This window comes from Gekko japonicus, unplaced genomic scaffold (assembly GCF_001447785.1).
Source record: "Gekko japonicus isolate JY-2015 unplaced genomic scaffold, Gekko_japonicus_V1.1 scaffold85, whole genome shotgun sequence".
NCBI lineage: Eukaryota > Metazoa > Chordata > Lepidosauria > Squamata > Gekkonidae > Gekko > Gekko japonicus.
This window is the reverse complement of record NW_015167531.1, coordinates 439,757-456,876: the sequence shown is the minus strand read 5'-3', so window position 1 is coordinate 456,876 and position 17,120 is coordinate 439,757. Positions and strand designations below refer to the sequence as shown.

Here is a 17,120-nt window from a genome sequence, read left to right as displayed (position 1 = left end):
CAGTCACCAGTATTGTAGACTAAAAGATCTTGGCAAAGCAGGGCTGAGAATCTCCACCTGAAGCCTTGGAGTGACACTGCCAGCTGGTGTAGTGAATGCAAGGCTTAATGGACCAAAGGCCTGAGCCCGTGTAAGGCAGCTTTGTTGGCTGGTGGAAGGAGACAGAGCAAATGTGCCTGAGCAGCTTTCATCCCGGAATGTATGTCTGTATTTACTTCTTTCTTGCCTTTCCTTCAAGGAGCTCGGGATGGCTTATGTGGGGTTTTCCCCATTTTTGTCCTCTCAACAGTAATTTGGGAGAGGCTGGGCTGAGAACAGCCTCTGTCCTTATGGGGTCTGAATGCTGGTCTCTCCAATCCAAGTCCGATGCACTGCATTGGTAGTCTAGAATGTGTCCTGTGGTTGACACAGCCTAGCTGTTGGTGAGCTAAAGTAGCGGCTTGTGATTGTAATGATCCACCTATAAAGCCCACTCTTGCAGCTCAGCTGCTCTCTGCAGAAAGAAAAATGGTTGCAGTAGCATAGCCTGTGTTCATCACTGAGCTCTGGTGTCATGTGATGTCATTGTGCAATGCAATTATGCTGGGCAGATATGCATTGAAACCCAAAATGATGGGGCCTTGGATGAATGGGTTTATTGGGTTCCCCCCACAACCATCCTAGTTCGTATAGTATCAAAGCTTTCAGAGATGTCTTCAGGCATTTGGAGGAAGGATGCTGTAATTTTGAGAGGAGAAGCATGTCAGTAGGTTGTAGCCACAGGTAGACCAATCCCTTGGGTCACCTTGTGGGGGTGGCTGCCTAGCAGTGCCCATTTGATTGTCAGGAACATAGAAGGAAAACTGTTATACTCTTGTTGCCTGATGTGTCTGTCTTCTTCCTCAATTAGGCATCACTGCATCATCACATCTCTGTAGCACAGATGGATGAGCTGCTCCCTGCCCGGAACTCACAGAGGGTTCCCCACCCCTTGGACTCCAAAACCACGTCAGATGTCCTGAGGTAAAGGATCTCCAAGTGTTGCATTCTCATTTTTCCCTCTTCCCTCTCTCCGTTCCCATGGGTCGCTCTGGATGATTTAACCGGCTCTTTTCCTTATAAATCTCTGATTTTGAGAGAGTTTAAGGGCTCATTTTATGGACCTTTGCAGGAGGGGCCATGTGAACTTTAAAAGAACAGACCCAACATTTTTTTCTGTTGGGAAATCCACACTTAAGAATTACAGCTGTGGGAATCTCCAGTCCTAGCTGCCAGACAGTGTATAGGATGAGGACTATAGCAGCAGATGCTTTTCTCCCAGGGAAAGGGCCCCCTCAGGCCTCAGGGAGAGAGAGAAAGAGTGCAGTTTTTAAATGTCTGGTATATCCTTTCATGGCCAAGAGAAGTACTTGTGAGCTTCTGCTGAAATCTCACCATATCAAAATTTTCTCTTGTAGAAAGATAAACTCTTAATTTGGCTATGAGATCACATCACGGCCTGTCTTTAGAAAGAGCTCTCAAGATTCCACCTAGTGCTGAGCTTAGCCCCCACCCCCACCCCCGGCAGCAATTCTGGAGATGGTGGTCACAAACGCCAGAGTGCAGCTTCTGAGTGATGGAAATACTGTTCTTCCTTGGGGAATTTTTTAGTCATAAAGCGCCACTCTAAATTTAAAGAAATTAGGCAATGGGATTATGTCTGAAACCATTCAGAATGTGGGAAACGAGAGAAAGGGGTGGGAAATGCAAGTAGCACTAGGATCATGTGAAGAAGCAGGGGCTGCCAAAACAGGTATGACAGTTTAACGAAACCTTTTGCAGTCCCCCTTCCCATGTGGCTCTACACTAACCCCACCTCAGTCTTCAAAAAATCTTTGCTCTCAAATGTGGGACTGTAGAGGAAGAAACAGTTTGATGGTATAATGCTTTCATTGTGGATCTTGGACAGCCCTCATCCCGACCAGTGGCAACTAGGAGCTTGATGTGCCTTTCTGTCTTTCCTCTCTCTCCTGCAGGTTTGTTCTAGAACAGTACAATGCACTGTCGTGGCTCACGTGCAACCCTGCAACTCAGGACCGCAGTTCCTGCCTTCCTGTCCATTTTGTGGTGCTCACACAGCTATACAATGCCATCATGAATATCCTCTCATAGTGAAGAAGCGCCTGGCGGGTCATCCCCTTCAACTTGAGAAATGTGCCATGGCCTTGTAAGGGTTAGAACGCTCCTTCTCTTCAGACCAGCCTCAAAGGGCCCAGGCCGTGCTTTGTTTTCGCCACAATAATGGAAGGGGGTCCCTTCAGTGTTAGGAGTGGAGCATGTGGGCACTTCCGTCAAGAGTCTTGGACAGTTGGAGGTGTGTTACAGCATCGTCAAGCCAGTGTTAATTTCGTGGCTGAACATTGTGAAACTTGGGGCCACGGAGAAATGACATCGTTCCTGTGCATGGATCTCTTTGCTTAAGAGAGGAAGCAAACTAGTGTTGTACCAGATTGGGTGGTGCGAAGCTGAAGATGTTCTTTGAAAACAAATACGATGGGACTTGGGCTACAAAGGAGAAACCGGCTGTGGTAGTTTAAGAATATGGGATTTTCTGTCTACCTGGAATTCCTGTCAGAAGTGGATTGGGATGAATGCCTGCATTTAATACCTGTCCATGTAGATATGAATGGTCTGGAGATATTCTAAGTTTTTTTTTTAATTTATTTATAGGGGATATTTTAAATTATATAGGACCAGGTACAGTAGGTGATCCAGCTCCGTTCTGCTCAGAACTATTTATCGACATACCTCTCGCTCTCCTGACCTACAAAAAAAGGGCGAAACCCATTAAAAATCCAAATATCAGTTAGGAAGAGCAAATTGGCAAGACCCATTAGGAGCTGTCAGTTTTTAGGGGACATTTTGGATTAATAAAATCTTTCTGTAGCGAGATTTAAATAACTCAGATGAACGACAGATAACATGATGCAGGATAACTGAGAACAGTGGGAAACTATAACCCATTTTAGAGTCCGATGTTAAGGCAACTTGGAAGGCGAGTATTCAGTTTAAAGGAATTTGTAATAAATTTCGAAATTATTCCTAAAGCCCGGTCATCCATAAATTGGGACAGGCTAGTCCCCCTTATGTGTCAGAGAATTCTTTCTGTTTACACTCAAATCAGTTTAAAATCTGGTGTGTTTTTTCTATCTATAGGAAAAGATATTATTTCAAAGAAATAATTAATTTTTAAAGTTATATCATTAAATTAGTACTTGAAAGTGAAACCACTGTGGTGGGGAAATGACAGTTTAGTTAAAACTTTTGCCATTTTGAAAAGTTTAAAGCAAATCATAGTATTTTTGTGACTCCTTGATCCTAGGATTTGAGAGGTTTATTATGTAAACTCCCATTTCTGGCGTTGGTGGTTGCACTGTGCGGCAGGCATGGGCTGCTTCTAAGAGGAGTCGGGCGAGGGGGGACTGGCTCGTGGGCCATCCTCAGAGAATACGCTTAACCATTTTTGAAGTTCTTCCAAAAGTCTGTCTTGTTCTGGTTAAAAAAAAAAATTAAAAGTTCTATGAATTTTAAAGAAATATTTTTCTTGAAAGGATGATGTAACATTTAAATCAAATTTATTATTAAAAAAAATTAATCCCACGTGAGAGTGAGAAAGGACTGGTCAGAGGAGGACCCTGTAAAAATGGATTGTTTTATTCTCTGCTCTAGGCCGTCCACCTGGGGGAACCTTTGCAATGTACAGGAGGAGAATCAGATATATCGAAACCATTTGTATCTAATGTATACAGTGTAAAATTGATTTTAAGAATATTGCAGTGCTATTTTTTCTTAATCAGAAAGGAAAATTCTCAAGGCCTTTTGAAGAGCATTAAAAGATTAAGATTGTAAACTTGTATACAAAAAAAATTAATGGTGAGGAAAACTATGTAAAGGCATCTTTTACTACTTTGGGCTTATTTGTTCCCAAGATTCACCTGAACTTTGGATTCTAGTTAGCTTATTTTTTTTTTCTAATGGGCTGTTTTTATCAAGGGGTTTTTCTTCCCCAGTGATCCAGTTCTAATGCAAAAATTAATATCCCGCCCCTGCCTCCCAAATGAGGGGAGGGGGCAGTAAGGAGTTGTTTTCATCTGGTGTTGCTTTTATTTAATTTTTTTTTAAGTTAAGAGAAAACTGGTAACATATTTATACATTTTTGTGCAAAAATAAATGAATGGCAATAGATTTTAAAAGAAGAAAAAATCTTATGTACTTCAGTGTGAGAAAAAAAAATCTGTATAATATTTCCCTTAAATATGCATTATTTTACTTGTGAGTTTTTTACTGAATTAATCTGAAAATGTACAAGCCCTGGCTTTCCTACAGAGTGAAAAAGTTATTTTATTTTTTTTAATTTCTAATTTTGGAAATCATGCAGAATTCAGAATTATTACAGTTTGAGCAAAAGGGGTAGGGTGGGGGTTGCGCAGGGGACGTCCGGCATGCTTGTATGTATATTTCCGAACCTTTTTTAATGTAAAAGCTGTACATTTCTTGGGGAGTTCTGATTTTTTTTTGGTTGTTTTTTTTTTCTTGAGCATTTTGCAGTGAGCCTCTTTTATATCTAGCCAACAATTTGAAACAAAACAAACAAAAAAAGAACTATGTGGTTCATTTTAAATCTACAGTATATCGCTGGTACAATACACTAAAAAAAAGACTTTGATAAAAAGAAGAAACAATAATAAATAAAAGACCTCCATTTTAAATGTCATTCATATATACCTTGTGGATGAGAGCTATATACTTTTACACACTTTTTTAGATGAATAAATTATTGAATTACTGAAATTTCTGTGTGGCTTTGGAGCTTATTTCTCTTGAGTAATTTACAGGACGTTTGTGACCCTTTCCTGGCTGCCGTTGGACTTACGGCAAACAGCAAGGAGGAACTGAATGACACCTGTGCCTCAGAGGCCACTATTCTTGTATTCTCTCTCTCTGTCTCTCTCCCCTTTTAAAGAAAAGGTCCCTTTGTGAGGCTATGGGTATTCTTAAAACAACCAGCAAGTGCTTGCTCTGTCTGTCTCAGGGGTGGAAACTAGTCAGAGGGTCAAAAATACTGATTTTACTGACCAAAATTCCCAAAACCCCTGACCAAATACTGACAAAAAACTGACAAATTACTGACCAATTCAATGTCAGCCTATTGATAAGCTAGTGTTTTAAAAGTAAAACTAGGACTTCATTAAAAATTACTATTATCTGGCCTCTGCCAGCGCCATAGTCAGATGTGATCCAGATAAAAGGATTTGCTTTCTGTTGAACGTTTTAAAATGAAGATAGGGCAATGCTTTTTATTGTACAAAATTTAAGGCAAAAAAATATTCGCTTTTAAAAATAATCACATACTCTAGATAGTAAAACAGCAAAAACATATTAAAAACCACACATAAAGTAATCGTTATGACAACAAGACATAATTATTGTAAGGTAAGACTTGTCTTTGCTTTATCTTTGGTTTTTTGATGAAAAATGAAGTTATTAACAAACTCTTTTCGTTTCTCAGCAGTTTTCCGCACTGCATCTGGAAGCATTTTTTTCTTGTCCTCTTTTCTTCCATTGCTTTCTCCACTCCTTCTAGCATGAGCTGTGCTGCGTTGAATCCCACCATATCCTTCTTCTCAGCAGCCTCCTTTACACATTTGGTTGCATCATTTAGCAATGTTCAAGCAGTCATCCTCTTCTCGTTCTGTTGTCTCAGCTTTTTCAGTTTTGCTTCCTTCTCTTGTATACTATCCTTTTCACTGTCTATCTTCTTAAACCTTTCTGCCTCCTCTGCCTTTCCCCCTTCTTTCTTTTCTTTTTTCTCCTCTTTAATGACACACTGTTCATCACAATATTGCTTGTAATGAACATGAGCTGCTCTTGCCATCTGTAAAAGCTCCTGTGTGATATTAATAATGGTATACATTGTTTTCATATATACATGATATAAAGTTTCTTTGACCATTAGGTGGGCATTCAAAGTTCTCTCTGACATCCAGGCCCTTTCATTGGTCAAAATGCGTCCAGTTTTTGAAAACCCTCTTTCTGTGTCCATACTACCATGCAATAATGATAATGCTGGTTTCACCACTTTGGTAACCAGTGGGTATTTTGGATCTCTAGATGGGTGTGTCTTTTCAAAGAACTGATTCCAGTATGTATTTATGCGGCAAGTTTCACTGGCAGTTTCATCTTCAAGTCTTAAGAAGTTTGCATTCATCCGCAATCATGTCCAGCGGAATATCCATCAGGAGTGCTGCTTCTTCTTCAATTATATCCTTGTGGGTTCCTTCCTTGACCCTCTGTGCTGGAGCTAAACATTGAAGATATCTGAAGATAGGCTTGTTCAAAGATGACTAAAAGGTGCTTGCAGGCTGCTATGAAATGTTTATTTGCTCCTGTTAAAAAGAGTAGCTGCTCCTTTTCAGAAAGTTTTTTCAGTTCGTCACAGATTCTACTTTCACTGATTACTTCTCTCACAGGTATGTAGTGCTCATCATTAAAGGCTTCAAGAGACAAATAAGCGGGCACTTGTGCAAAAAAAATCACCTCTGCTTTCATTGTCTCGTGTTTTAAGAGGTTAATTATGTTTCTATACGTTGTGGAAGATTTCACCAAATCACTTTTACTCTTAGGAACAAAGTCGTTAAAGTACTTCATAACTGAACTAAAAACAATCTGTCTTTTCACTGGGAAGTCGTCATGTTTCCCCCTAAATGCAGTAATGAAAAAAAAAAATACAAACTGCATTCATAAAAATCAAAGACATACTGACTTTACTGACCAATTTTTTTTTAAAAAAACTGACAAATTACTGACAAAGATGAAAAAAACTGACTTTTACTGATTTTACTGACCATTTTCCATCCCTGTGTCTGTCTCTTTCTCCCCTTCTCACTTGGCCCCTGTATTGTTTGTGCTAAACTCAGTGGTTTGGACCAGCATGAGACCAGTGCTCAGTACTATGAAGAGAAGAAGAGATTGGATTTATACCCCACCCTTCACTACCCAAAGGAGTCTCAGAGCCACTTACAAACTCCTTTCCTTTACAGTAGCCCATCTAAATGTTTTCCCTTCAAAAATGCTCTCAGGCCGGTTTAATAAAGTCCCCCTAATTGAAAGGTTATGTTCTTGTCCTTTAAAATCTGTGGATTCAATATATCATGTTATAGTTGACTGTCAATTTCACTCCGCCATACGCAAAGAATTATTGTCATCTTTATTTCCTCCTAATTTTAGTTCTAATAGGGAAAAGGCTATTCAGTACCTACTAAAGGATACTAATCCTAATATTACAGCTTTAGTGGCCAAGTTTCTTGCCGAAGCAGTCAAAGTTAGAGCTATTCTCGTAAAGGAATGATTCATATTGTTTATTTTGTTCCTAAATATCCATACTGTGTTACTGTATGTCTATGTATCTTACTGCTATGCCATTAAAGGTATTTGACTTTTGAAATCCTTTCCCTTCCCCTCCCCACAATAGACACCCTGTGAAGTAGGTGGGTCTGAGAGAACTCTGACAGAAACGGCTCTTTTTCGAGAACAGCTGTGCCAGAACTATGGCTTGCCCAAGGTCATCCAGCAGCTGCGAGTGGAGGAGTGGGGAATCAAACCCGGTTCTCCCAGATTAGAGTCCGCGCACTTAACCACTACACCAAACTGGCAGTCTCAAAAGACTCTTAGGTGATCCCTTCTCTCCCTTCTTTCCTTTGCTCACACTGAGCCAACCAGTCACCACAATTTGCCATGGCACTGGACTGGCATGCTGCAGTTTGTGCTTGCCCTGCAAACCTGCTGTTGAAAACATATGTTCCTAGTATTCACTGCTAGTTTTAAGGCAATCCAGTTTGGTTGTGACTGCAAGCTGCGGTTTGTCACAAACCAGGAAGTACGTAATTAGCTTGTCATAGCATACATCGGAGGGGAGGGGGTAGATCCATCCAGGTGCTCCATCAGGGCTTTTTCACACAGCATCAAACTATGGTTTGACATTCCCTCTGAACCAACCAAAAGCCTTGCCACTGTTGAAAGCAGAAGGAGTGAGCAGAAGGAGCATGTCAACAAGAAAGGCACTTTCTGTGACACACATAGTACAGCCTGCTATGGATGTATCTGAAGATGTGTGTGCCTCCTTTCTGTCTGTGAAGAGGGCCTCCACGTTGGCTAGTGGTAAGAGGAAGTTAAAACATGGTGGGTGGTAAGGCACATGCTTTTGCACTGCAGAACGCTCCAGGTTCAATCTGTGGTAAGTCCTTTCTCCACCAGAAACAACATCATCACTATCATTAAAATTTATAGTCCGCCCTCCCCTGAAGGGCTCAGGGCGGTGTACATCATGATAAAAAACATACAGCTGTTGAAATATAATAATCAGTAACGTCTTCAAAAATGATGGCCTGGCAGTGTTCATTCCCTCCACGGGCAGATCATAGGCAGGGCGTGGGGGAGGACCTAGCAGAGTGGTAATACCAAACTGTTGCCATCCTCGACCATAGGCTGCTCTCGGAGTAGGCAGTGCTGAGCCCAGATGGACCTGCTGTATGGTTCCACACAAGGCAGCTCCAAAAATCCATAATGAGGCATGATTACATACATAGTATAAAATGCATGGGATGTATCCTCATCAAGTGATTTAGGGTTGCAGTGTTACACTTGTGATACCTGCAGTGGGAAACCTCTGTGATACACTTGTGATACCTGCAGTTGTGATACCTCCAGCTGCATATGAGGAGGAGCTTGGCCTTTCCTCTCAAACTTGGACCCAACAGATGGCATTCATCATGTATCTCGTCTGATCCTCCAGGCCTCTGTATACAGGCCATCAAACTGCAGACATTAGAAATGAAAGGACAAGATCCAGACCAATTCATCTTGCCCACATACCTGAAAGGAGGGGGCTCGTGATCCCTTCCTCCAAGGTATTTAGCCTTTTCTCTGAGCTTTCACCTTCATCAGCTGAAAAGAACAGTTCTGGTCTGGCTATTCCCCATCCCCAAGTATGTTCTTTTATGAAGATAAAATAATTTTGCTTTTCAGCTTTCTTTCTAAGTGTTCCTTTAGCTCTTTAATGCTTCATCAGGTCTACCGATTTTCTGGCAGGCTTCCATGTTTATTGCATCCTAAGGTAGCCTGCTTCTCCAAATCCTTGCTCTGCTTGTGTGTTTTTTAATAATTTGCGATCAGAATGTGTTTGCTTCAATTTTCTTCATTCACATGGTCCACTTGGAGGTCTTCACAGTCAGCCTTGTTTTTTCCCACCATCCTGAATAATTTTGTGTCATCTGCAAACTTGGCCATTACGCTACTTACCCCTAGTTCCAGATCATTTATGAATAAATTAAATAGTACCAGCCCGATACCCATCCTTGTGGAACCCCACTGCTTACTTCCCTCCATTGTGAGAACTGTCCATTGATTCCTACTCTTTGCTCCCTGTCATGTAGCCAGTTTTTAATCCATAAGAGAACCTGTTGTCTTATCCCATGACTGCTACATTTACTCAGGAGCAACGTTCCCTCTAAGCTGTGGAGTCTTGTGAGCGAAAATCCCACTTTGTGAGCTACGGGCATTAAAGTTGTGAGTGAGCCATTTGGTTGCTGCATAAGTTAGTTTGCTTTGAGGCCATCCCTTCCTGAGCTAGAGCGAAAATCTGTGATCTGGAGGCTAAAAAACTGTGAGCTAGCTCACACCAACTCAGCTTAGAAAGAACACTGCTCAGGAGTCTTTGGTGACGTACCTTGTCCAAAGCATTTTGAAAGTCCAGGTATATAACGTTTACCGGGTCACCATTATCTACATGTTTGTTCACTTTCTCAAAGAACTCCAAAAGGTTGGTGAGGCAGGACTTCCCTTTGCAGAAGCCATGCTGATTTCCCCTCAGCAGGTTTTGTCCCTCTACCTGCCTAACCATTCTATCTTTGATTACAGTTTCTAATAATTTGCCTGGAAGAGACCTTAGGCTGACTGAGCTGTAATTTCCTGGTTCCCTTCTGGATCCCTTTTTTAAAATGGGTGTAACATTTGCTACTTTCCAGTCTTCTGGTACAGTGGCTGAATTTAGTGATAGATTACATATACAAGTTAGTAGATCTCACACTGGAGTTCCTTAAGAACTCTGGGGTGTGCACCACCAGGACCTGAAACTATGTGTCTTCTCACAGTGTGAGGATAGATACGGAAAGGAGATATATGTGACGACAATGAGGTTTGCATACTCTAAAAAAACACCTGCAGTTCTCATTGCTAAGTTTTTTGACTTTACCAAGACTTATAACTAATCCTCTGCATGCTTTTGAGTTCCATTTAATGCAGCAGGATGTATTTGCTGAACAGGCCTGGGACTTGCTGGAAAAGCTTGTGCTTTCCATGCACAAGGCCCAAAGTCCAAACCGTCAGTTAAAGAATCCCAGATAGCAGGTGCTGTTGGGAAGGAACTCTGCGTCAGAGTGCCACTGCCAAGTAGATAATGTTGAGCTGGATAGCCCAGTGATTTGGTTCAACAGAAGGCAGCTTCATGTGTGAGTGAATAAGCATCCAATCAGATTGCGTTTCTTTCTCTCTGTGGGTCAAACCAGTGCTCTAAGGAAGCCTTGTTCTTCTGCAGGCCTGGCCATTCTGGATGGGAAGCGGGACATAGCTACCAAATGGGAAGATTCCTCATGAGCTTGAGAAATGTTTCTGGCTTTCATTTAGCGTGCAGTTCAAAGGAAGGCTGAATAGTGCGAGTCTCGAGACTGTGAGACGCAGGCTGCCCCCACGAAATAAACATTAGCTTTATGTCAGACTTCTTCCGATGTTGAATGAAAACATAAACATCCTCCACAGCCCCAAACAGGAAGACTTTGGTCTGCCACGGCAGCTTCATGGTTTCCAACACGGCTACTGACTTCCTTGTGTTTGAAATGTGATCTTATCGCTTTGGCAAATGTTTGCACGGGGCAGAAGGATGATGCCTTCAGGCCAGAACAGACTCCACCTCTGCACTTTGTCAGCATCAAAGAAACTGCCCCGGTTTGGGCTGAAAACTGAGTAACACAGTACACCAGAATATAGGCAACAGCAGTGGCTCATTTTACAGGGAAAGCCAGTCTGAGTGAAGAAGCAGGGGAAAGGATGCTTAACTTTTCCTTGTACTTTTCCTTGCTCCAACAACCCCCCCTCTCTCCTCCCTCCTTCCGTCTCACCCCCATTCCAAAATAGGCATTTTTTCAATGGGCATCGCAGATGTGCAACGGAGAAGTTAATGGGGGTTAAGTATCCCCCCCTCCTCTGCTGCTTAATTTGTTGTTGGTTCCCCCCCCAGAGAAAAGCCATGTGGCTCAGTTGCATGTAGGCAGCCCAAAGGCTATATGATATTCTTCTGCTCAAGTCCCGTAGAAATGAATGGGATGTGCCAGGTTTACTTTATTTATTTCATTTTATTATTATTATTTATTTATTTATCCTTCCATTTGTATACCGCTCACCCCCTGAGGGCTCTGAGTGGTTCACATATTTAATCCATACAAGTCCTAACCTAGGGCCACATACAAGGGGGGCGGGGTGACTAACCTACCAGGCACCCTTTGTAGCGAGTTGTTTTTCTGTTGTCTGCGGGCAACTTTTAGCCCTCCCTCCCCTGCTCTGCAAGGCTCAGGGTGGGTAACAAGAAGTCAAAACAATAATACAATTATAAAAAACAAAATTAATTCAATAATAATCAAGGATAAAATCAGATGGTGATTTTGGGCACTGTAGCAGTTATTATCTGAGTGAGGTTGTCTCGCCTGTGTGTTTGTAAAGCTGGTACAAGTAATAAGTGGTGGGGAGGGGGGCTAAAGGTAAAGGTAAAGGTTCCCTTGCTCGAAAGCCAGTCGAATCCGACTCTAGGGTTGTGGTGCTCATCTCCGTTCCAAAGCCGAAGAGCCAGCGCTGTCCGAAGACGTTTCCGTGGTCATGTTGCCGGCGTGACTAAACACCAAGGCGCACGGAACGCTGTTACCTTCCCACCGAAGTGGGGATGCTAAATTAGATGGAAACTTCACTGTGTCAACTGTATGCCTGGCGAAGATTGTTTTACAGTCCCTGTGGAACTGAACAGATTCTGCAGATCTCATCTGGAAGGGTGTTCCACCAGGCCGGGGCCTGAGCTGAGATGAATACTTTTTACTTTTTGGGCTCCTCTTCAGTTGAAGAGAGCTTTCCCAGGTCAGCTTCAGCAAAAGCAATAGCTTCCACAGTACTCTGCGATGAGAAGAAGAATATGAACTCTGTCATTTGCATTAGTTATGTCTATATTGCCTCCTGCGAGTGATAGGGTTCAGAAGCTACACCCAAAAAATCAGCACTGGAAACCTGAAGTCCTGAAACTCCACCTGGTTTCAGATATTTCACTGGCCATTGCCTACACTTTAAAGTTCATCTTGCACCCATAAAGTCTAGAAACATGCTGTCTTATTCTTTTTAAAAGGATAGCCAACAAACCCAGGATACAGACATCTGCAACCAGTCTAAGAGCCCGTGCTTTCCACACACTGCTTTAGGTACCTGGTCCATTCCACTCCTATCCAGGCAGATCTTGCTCCTTGTCCCTATTGCATGCGACCTTCAGGTCCAGCCAGTCTGGTGCACACATCTCCCTAGACCTTGGAAAGGCTTACTTGGGAATGCTCAAACTCTTGATTTATCTGGTATCTTGGTGGGGGTAGGACCAGGTGTCTCTCCCAGGGACACAGTAGATCCCCTCAGTTTACTGTTTTCTGCTGGAGCAAGTGGTTATGATGGACAGAGCCTGTGCTTGCATTCTAGAAAAAGAGAGCTGGAGCAGATCCCCAGCATCATCCAATCCAACTCCCTGCATAATGCAGGAAATTCATAGCTACTCCCCCCAGAAAGGGCCACAAGAGCTGAGCGCTGGCTCATCCCTTCCTGCTCTCTGCTAGTGAAGTGAGAACCCCAGATGCCTGTTAAGTTGCTCGCTTAACAAAGCAGTCAGAGAGTGATTCAGCAAGAACACAACTTTATTCTTCAACTCGAACACAACTCCAACACGGATCAACATCTGATAGCCAGAACAGAACAGTTCAGCTTTTACATTGCAGTAGTCCTGCTTTTAAACTCTCCCGGCTAATGTAGCCACACCCACTGTACAAATACCAACCAATACGGTTGTTCAGATAAGGACCAATCACAGACGTTCCCGCTCAGGGAGCTTGCTGTAAAGTGATTGGTTTGTTACTTCCTGGGCTAGCAATACGATTGGATGGATTTGGATCCTAGCTCAGGACGAAGCTTTACATAGCAAGTCAATTAGATGTTTCACATACATCATGCATTCCATGGCAGCTTTGGAATACATTACACTGCCAAACTGCCATGCTGTGCTGGCACCCACACAACATCCTTCCCCTGCTCAAAGGAAGCTGCAACTGGGGATGGACTGTGAAGGAGGCATGGACTTCATTCTGCAGTTTCTCATACACAAAACGGTGCGCACCCATTTATTTAAAAGGCAGCTGTGTTCATTCAAAAACTCCAGCAACTACCCAGCCTTCCAGCCAATACTGGCGAAGTATGTCTTGTGTTGTTTCCGGTTCAATCATAACCCCACACATCTCAGATGCTGAAACACTGCTTTCCTATTTCGCATGGATGCATTGAGAAACTGCAGTCATGCCCCAATTTGTCCACCAGGGGTCAGGCTTTGACGACAAATCAGGAAGCGCCTGCCAGAGTAAGCCAGGGCCTCTGCCAACACCTCCTAAGCTAAACCCCAGGCTTTGAAGTTGCAGCATAAAAAGGTCAACCTTGTCCCCAGACACAAGCTGCTTAGTTAACGTATCCATTGGGTAATCAGTTACAGTGGTAATCTCATTAGTGCCTGGGGAAAGGCAGGCCAGGCATAGTGTGCACTGGAGCAAGGTGAGGAGCGGTGGCTGGGTGGGGGTCAGAAGCAGTTCTTTCCAGGGCAATGGACTGTATTAAACAAACCTGCGTGCTAGGTGGCAGGAGCATGGATTGATGTTCTACGCGCTGGATGGTTAATAATAATTCATGAGTTAATGGACAGTGTCTTGTGTGTAAGTAAAGGGGAATGAATCCCCCCCCTTCTCTTTCTTTCATGCATTCACTTTGCCCTGGCCCTCCATTCCTGACAAATTCCAAAGAGCCAGTGCTGTGTAGTGATTAGAACATCAGTCTCGGCTCTGGGAGACTCAGCATCAAATCCCTGCTCTGCCGTGGAAGCTCTGCCTTACCTAGTTCACGGGGTGGTTATTTATTTGCTTGCTTCATTTAGACACTGCTTTTCTCCCCAATGGAAACCCAAAGCATCTCGCTTCAGTCTTCTTTTCTCTCTGTTATCCTCACAAGCAGCAAACTTCACCTGCTTCAGTTCTAGCATTTTACCAATTCTCTGAGTTAAATTCATCCATCCATCCATTCATGCATACTCTGCTTTTCTAATTCAATGGAGACCCCAAAGCAGCTTCCAACAGCATTCTTCTCCTCCGTTGTATCCTCACAATAACCTTCACAGGCACGTGACGTTTGCTGCTGTTTCCTGTTCCTTCAGACTCTCTCCATTGTTCTGCTGCATAACCAACATTGGTTCCTTCAAGTCACAGCAGACTTTTCTAGGCAAGTGAGAAGCAGAGGTGGTTTACCATGACCTTCCCCTGCAAAGTCTTCCCATCCATGTACCAACCCAGCTTAGCTTCTGAGATCTTCTGGGCGTGGAACAGGGATCACTGGGGGTATGTGTGTGGGAGGTATTTGTGAATTCCCTGCATTGTGCAGGGGGCTGGACTAGATGACCCTGGAGGCCCCTTCCAACTCTATGATTCTATCAGATGAGATTAGACTACCATTCTATATCCCGACCAACAGTGATACACCATTGCAAACAAAACAAACGTCCCAGTCTTTATTTTAACTTTATTTTTATTTACTCCATACACTATTGCATCGAGATGTTCTGGTGCACTGTTTTACTGATGCACTCCTACACAGGGGTAAAAACACCCCATAGAAAGTGTCTTGATGTGACTGTATGCAGAATTACATTTAGATTCCTTTTTTAAAAAAAGCTATTCATCAATGTGCTCATTCTGATGCTGGCATGGGGAAAGATGTGAGGAACTGAAAGGTATGGCAAATGCCACATGTGCAATGCTCTCTATGAATTTTGAAAATTAAACAAAAAGAGCCGTGAAGGAGTCCTAAGGCATTTGCTCCGCTTTGGGCACCAGGTGATTCACATTCCAAAACCAATTCTCTGAGTTAAATTCATCCATCCATCCATTCATGCATACTCTGCTTTTCTAATTCAATGGAGACCCCAAAGCAGCTTCCAACAGCATTCTTCTCCTCCGTTGTATCCTCACAATAACCTTCACAGGCACGTGACGTTTGCTGCTCTTTCCTGTTCCTTCAGACTCTCTCCATTGTTCTGCTGCATAACCAACATTGGTTCCTTCAAGTCACAGCAGACTTTTCTAGGCAAGTGAGAAGCAGAGGTGGTTAACCATGACCTTCCCCTGCAAAGTCTTCCCATCCATGTACCAACCCTGCTTAGCTTCCGAGATCTTCTGGGCGTGGAACAGGGATCACTGGGGGTATATGTGTGGGAGGTATTTGTGAATTCCCTGCATTGTGCAGGGGGCTGGACTAGATGACCCTGGAGGTCCCTTCCATGATTCTATCAGATGAGATTAGACTATACTATACCATTCTATATCCCGACCAACGGTGATACACCATTGCAAATGAAACAAACGTCCCAGTCTTTATTTTAACTTTATTTTTATTTACTCCATACACTATTGCATCGAGATGTTCTGGTGCACTGTTTTACTGATGCACTCCTACACAGGGGTAAAAACACCCCATAGAAAGTGTCTTGATGTGACTGTATGCAGAATTACATTTAGATTCCTTTTTTTAAAAAAGCTATTCATCAATGTGCTCATTCTGATGCTGGCATGGGGAAAGATGTGAAGGAACTGAAAGGTATGGCAAATGCCACATGTGCAATGCTCTCTATGAATTTTGAAAATTAAACAAAAAGAGCCGTGAAGGAGTCCTAAGGCATTTGCTCCGCTCTGAGCACCAGGTGATTCACAATTCCAAAATCCGGAGGGGAAACCTAGATGTGGAGTAGCGGGGAAGCATCTACACTTATATGTCCCCTCCCTTTATTTTAGCAAATGGGACAGGTACGAACAGACACAAGCCCTGGTTGCCCAGTGTGCTTTCATAGGTACAAGGCAGGCACTGGGAGGGCCCAGGTTCAGGTGACATGTCAAATTTTTAGCCAACTGAAAGACAGCCAGGCTGACCGAACTATCCTATATGCAATATTTCTAGAAAGGCAGGGTAGGCCATAAATATCTGCCAATCTTCTGGACATCTAAAAATATCACAGCCAGTGGATCCTGGACTCCCCCCATCTCAAAAGCATGGTTAATTTGAATGTAAATACATTTCATTTAATTTTCTTTTAACCGTTCTTAATGTAAATCACTTTTCTGTCACACGGTGATGTGCACAAACAATGATAAATGTAAGCCACAGGCAAGATCCAGCCTCTAGGAGTTGGGGAATGCAGGTACTGAAAGGGAGAGAAAAACAGCCACCATGGGAATTCCTTCTCCTACATACCTGCTCAATAGACCTGCTCTTCTGTTGTATTTCATAGAATCATAAGATCTGGAAGGGGACACACAGGCCATCTAGTCCAACCCCCTGCTCACTGAAAGGGAGAGAAAAACAGCCACCATGGGAATTCCTTCTCCTACATACCTGCTCAATAGACCTGCTCTTCTGTTGTATTTCATAGAATCATAAGATCTGGAAGGGGACACACAGGCCATCTAGTCCAACCCCCTGCTCAGTCCTGGGTCAGCCTAAAGCATCCCTGACAAAGTGTTTGTCAAGCATAGAGATGTCATTTGTTACAAGGACTGGATCTGACAAAAATGTCACTTTGGCGGGGTGGGCCATGTGTGCCATAAAATGTAACACCAGGTACCAGAGATATAAACTTTATAAAGATGATTTTGGATGCCGAATGGCAATAGCAGGCGTGATTGGATTAGGTGTGTGATATACAGACGGGTGGAGATATCAGCATTGGT

At 43.0% G+C, this 17,120-nt stretch overlaps 1 protein-coding gene across 1 annotated transcript in view; it reads left to right on the top strand.

The window, feature by feature from the left end:
* Window positions 1–3,096, top strand: part of MED13L (mediator complex subunit 13-like) — a 238,311-nt gene extending 235,215 nt beyond the window's left edge. Inside the window, exons 30-31 of the mRNA XM_015413416.1 lie at window positions 890–1,002; window positions 1,995–3,096. Coding sequence (XP_015268902.1) covers window positions 890–1,002; window positions 1,995–2,130 — 249 coding nt within the window. The 3' untranslated portion in view covers window positions 2,131–3,096. The remainder of the gene's footprint in view (window positions 1–889; window positions 1,003–1,994) is intronic.
* The last annotated feature ends 14,024 nt before the right edge of the window (window positions 3,097–17,120 follow it).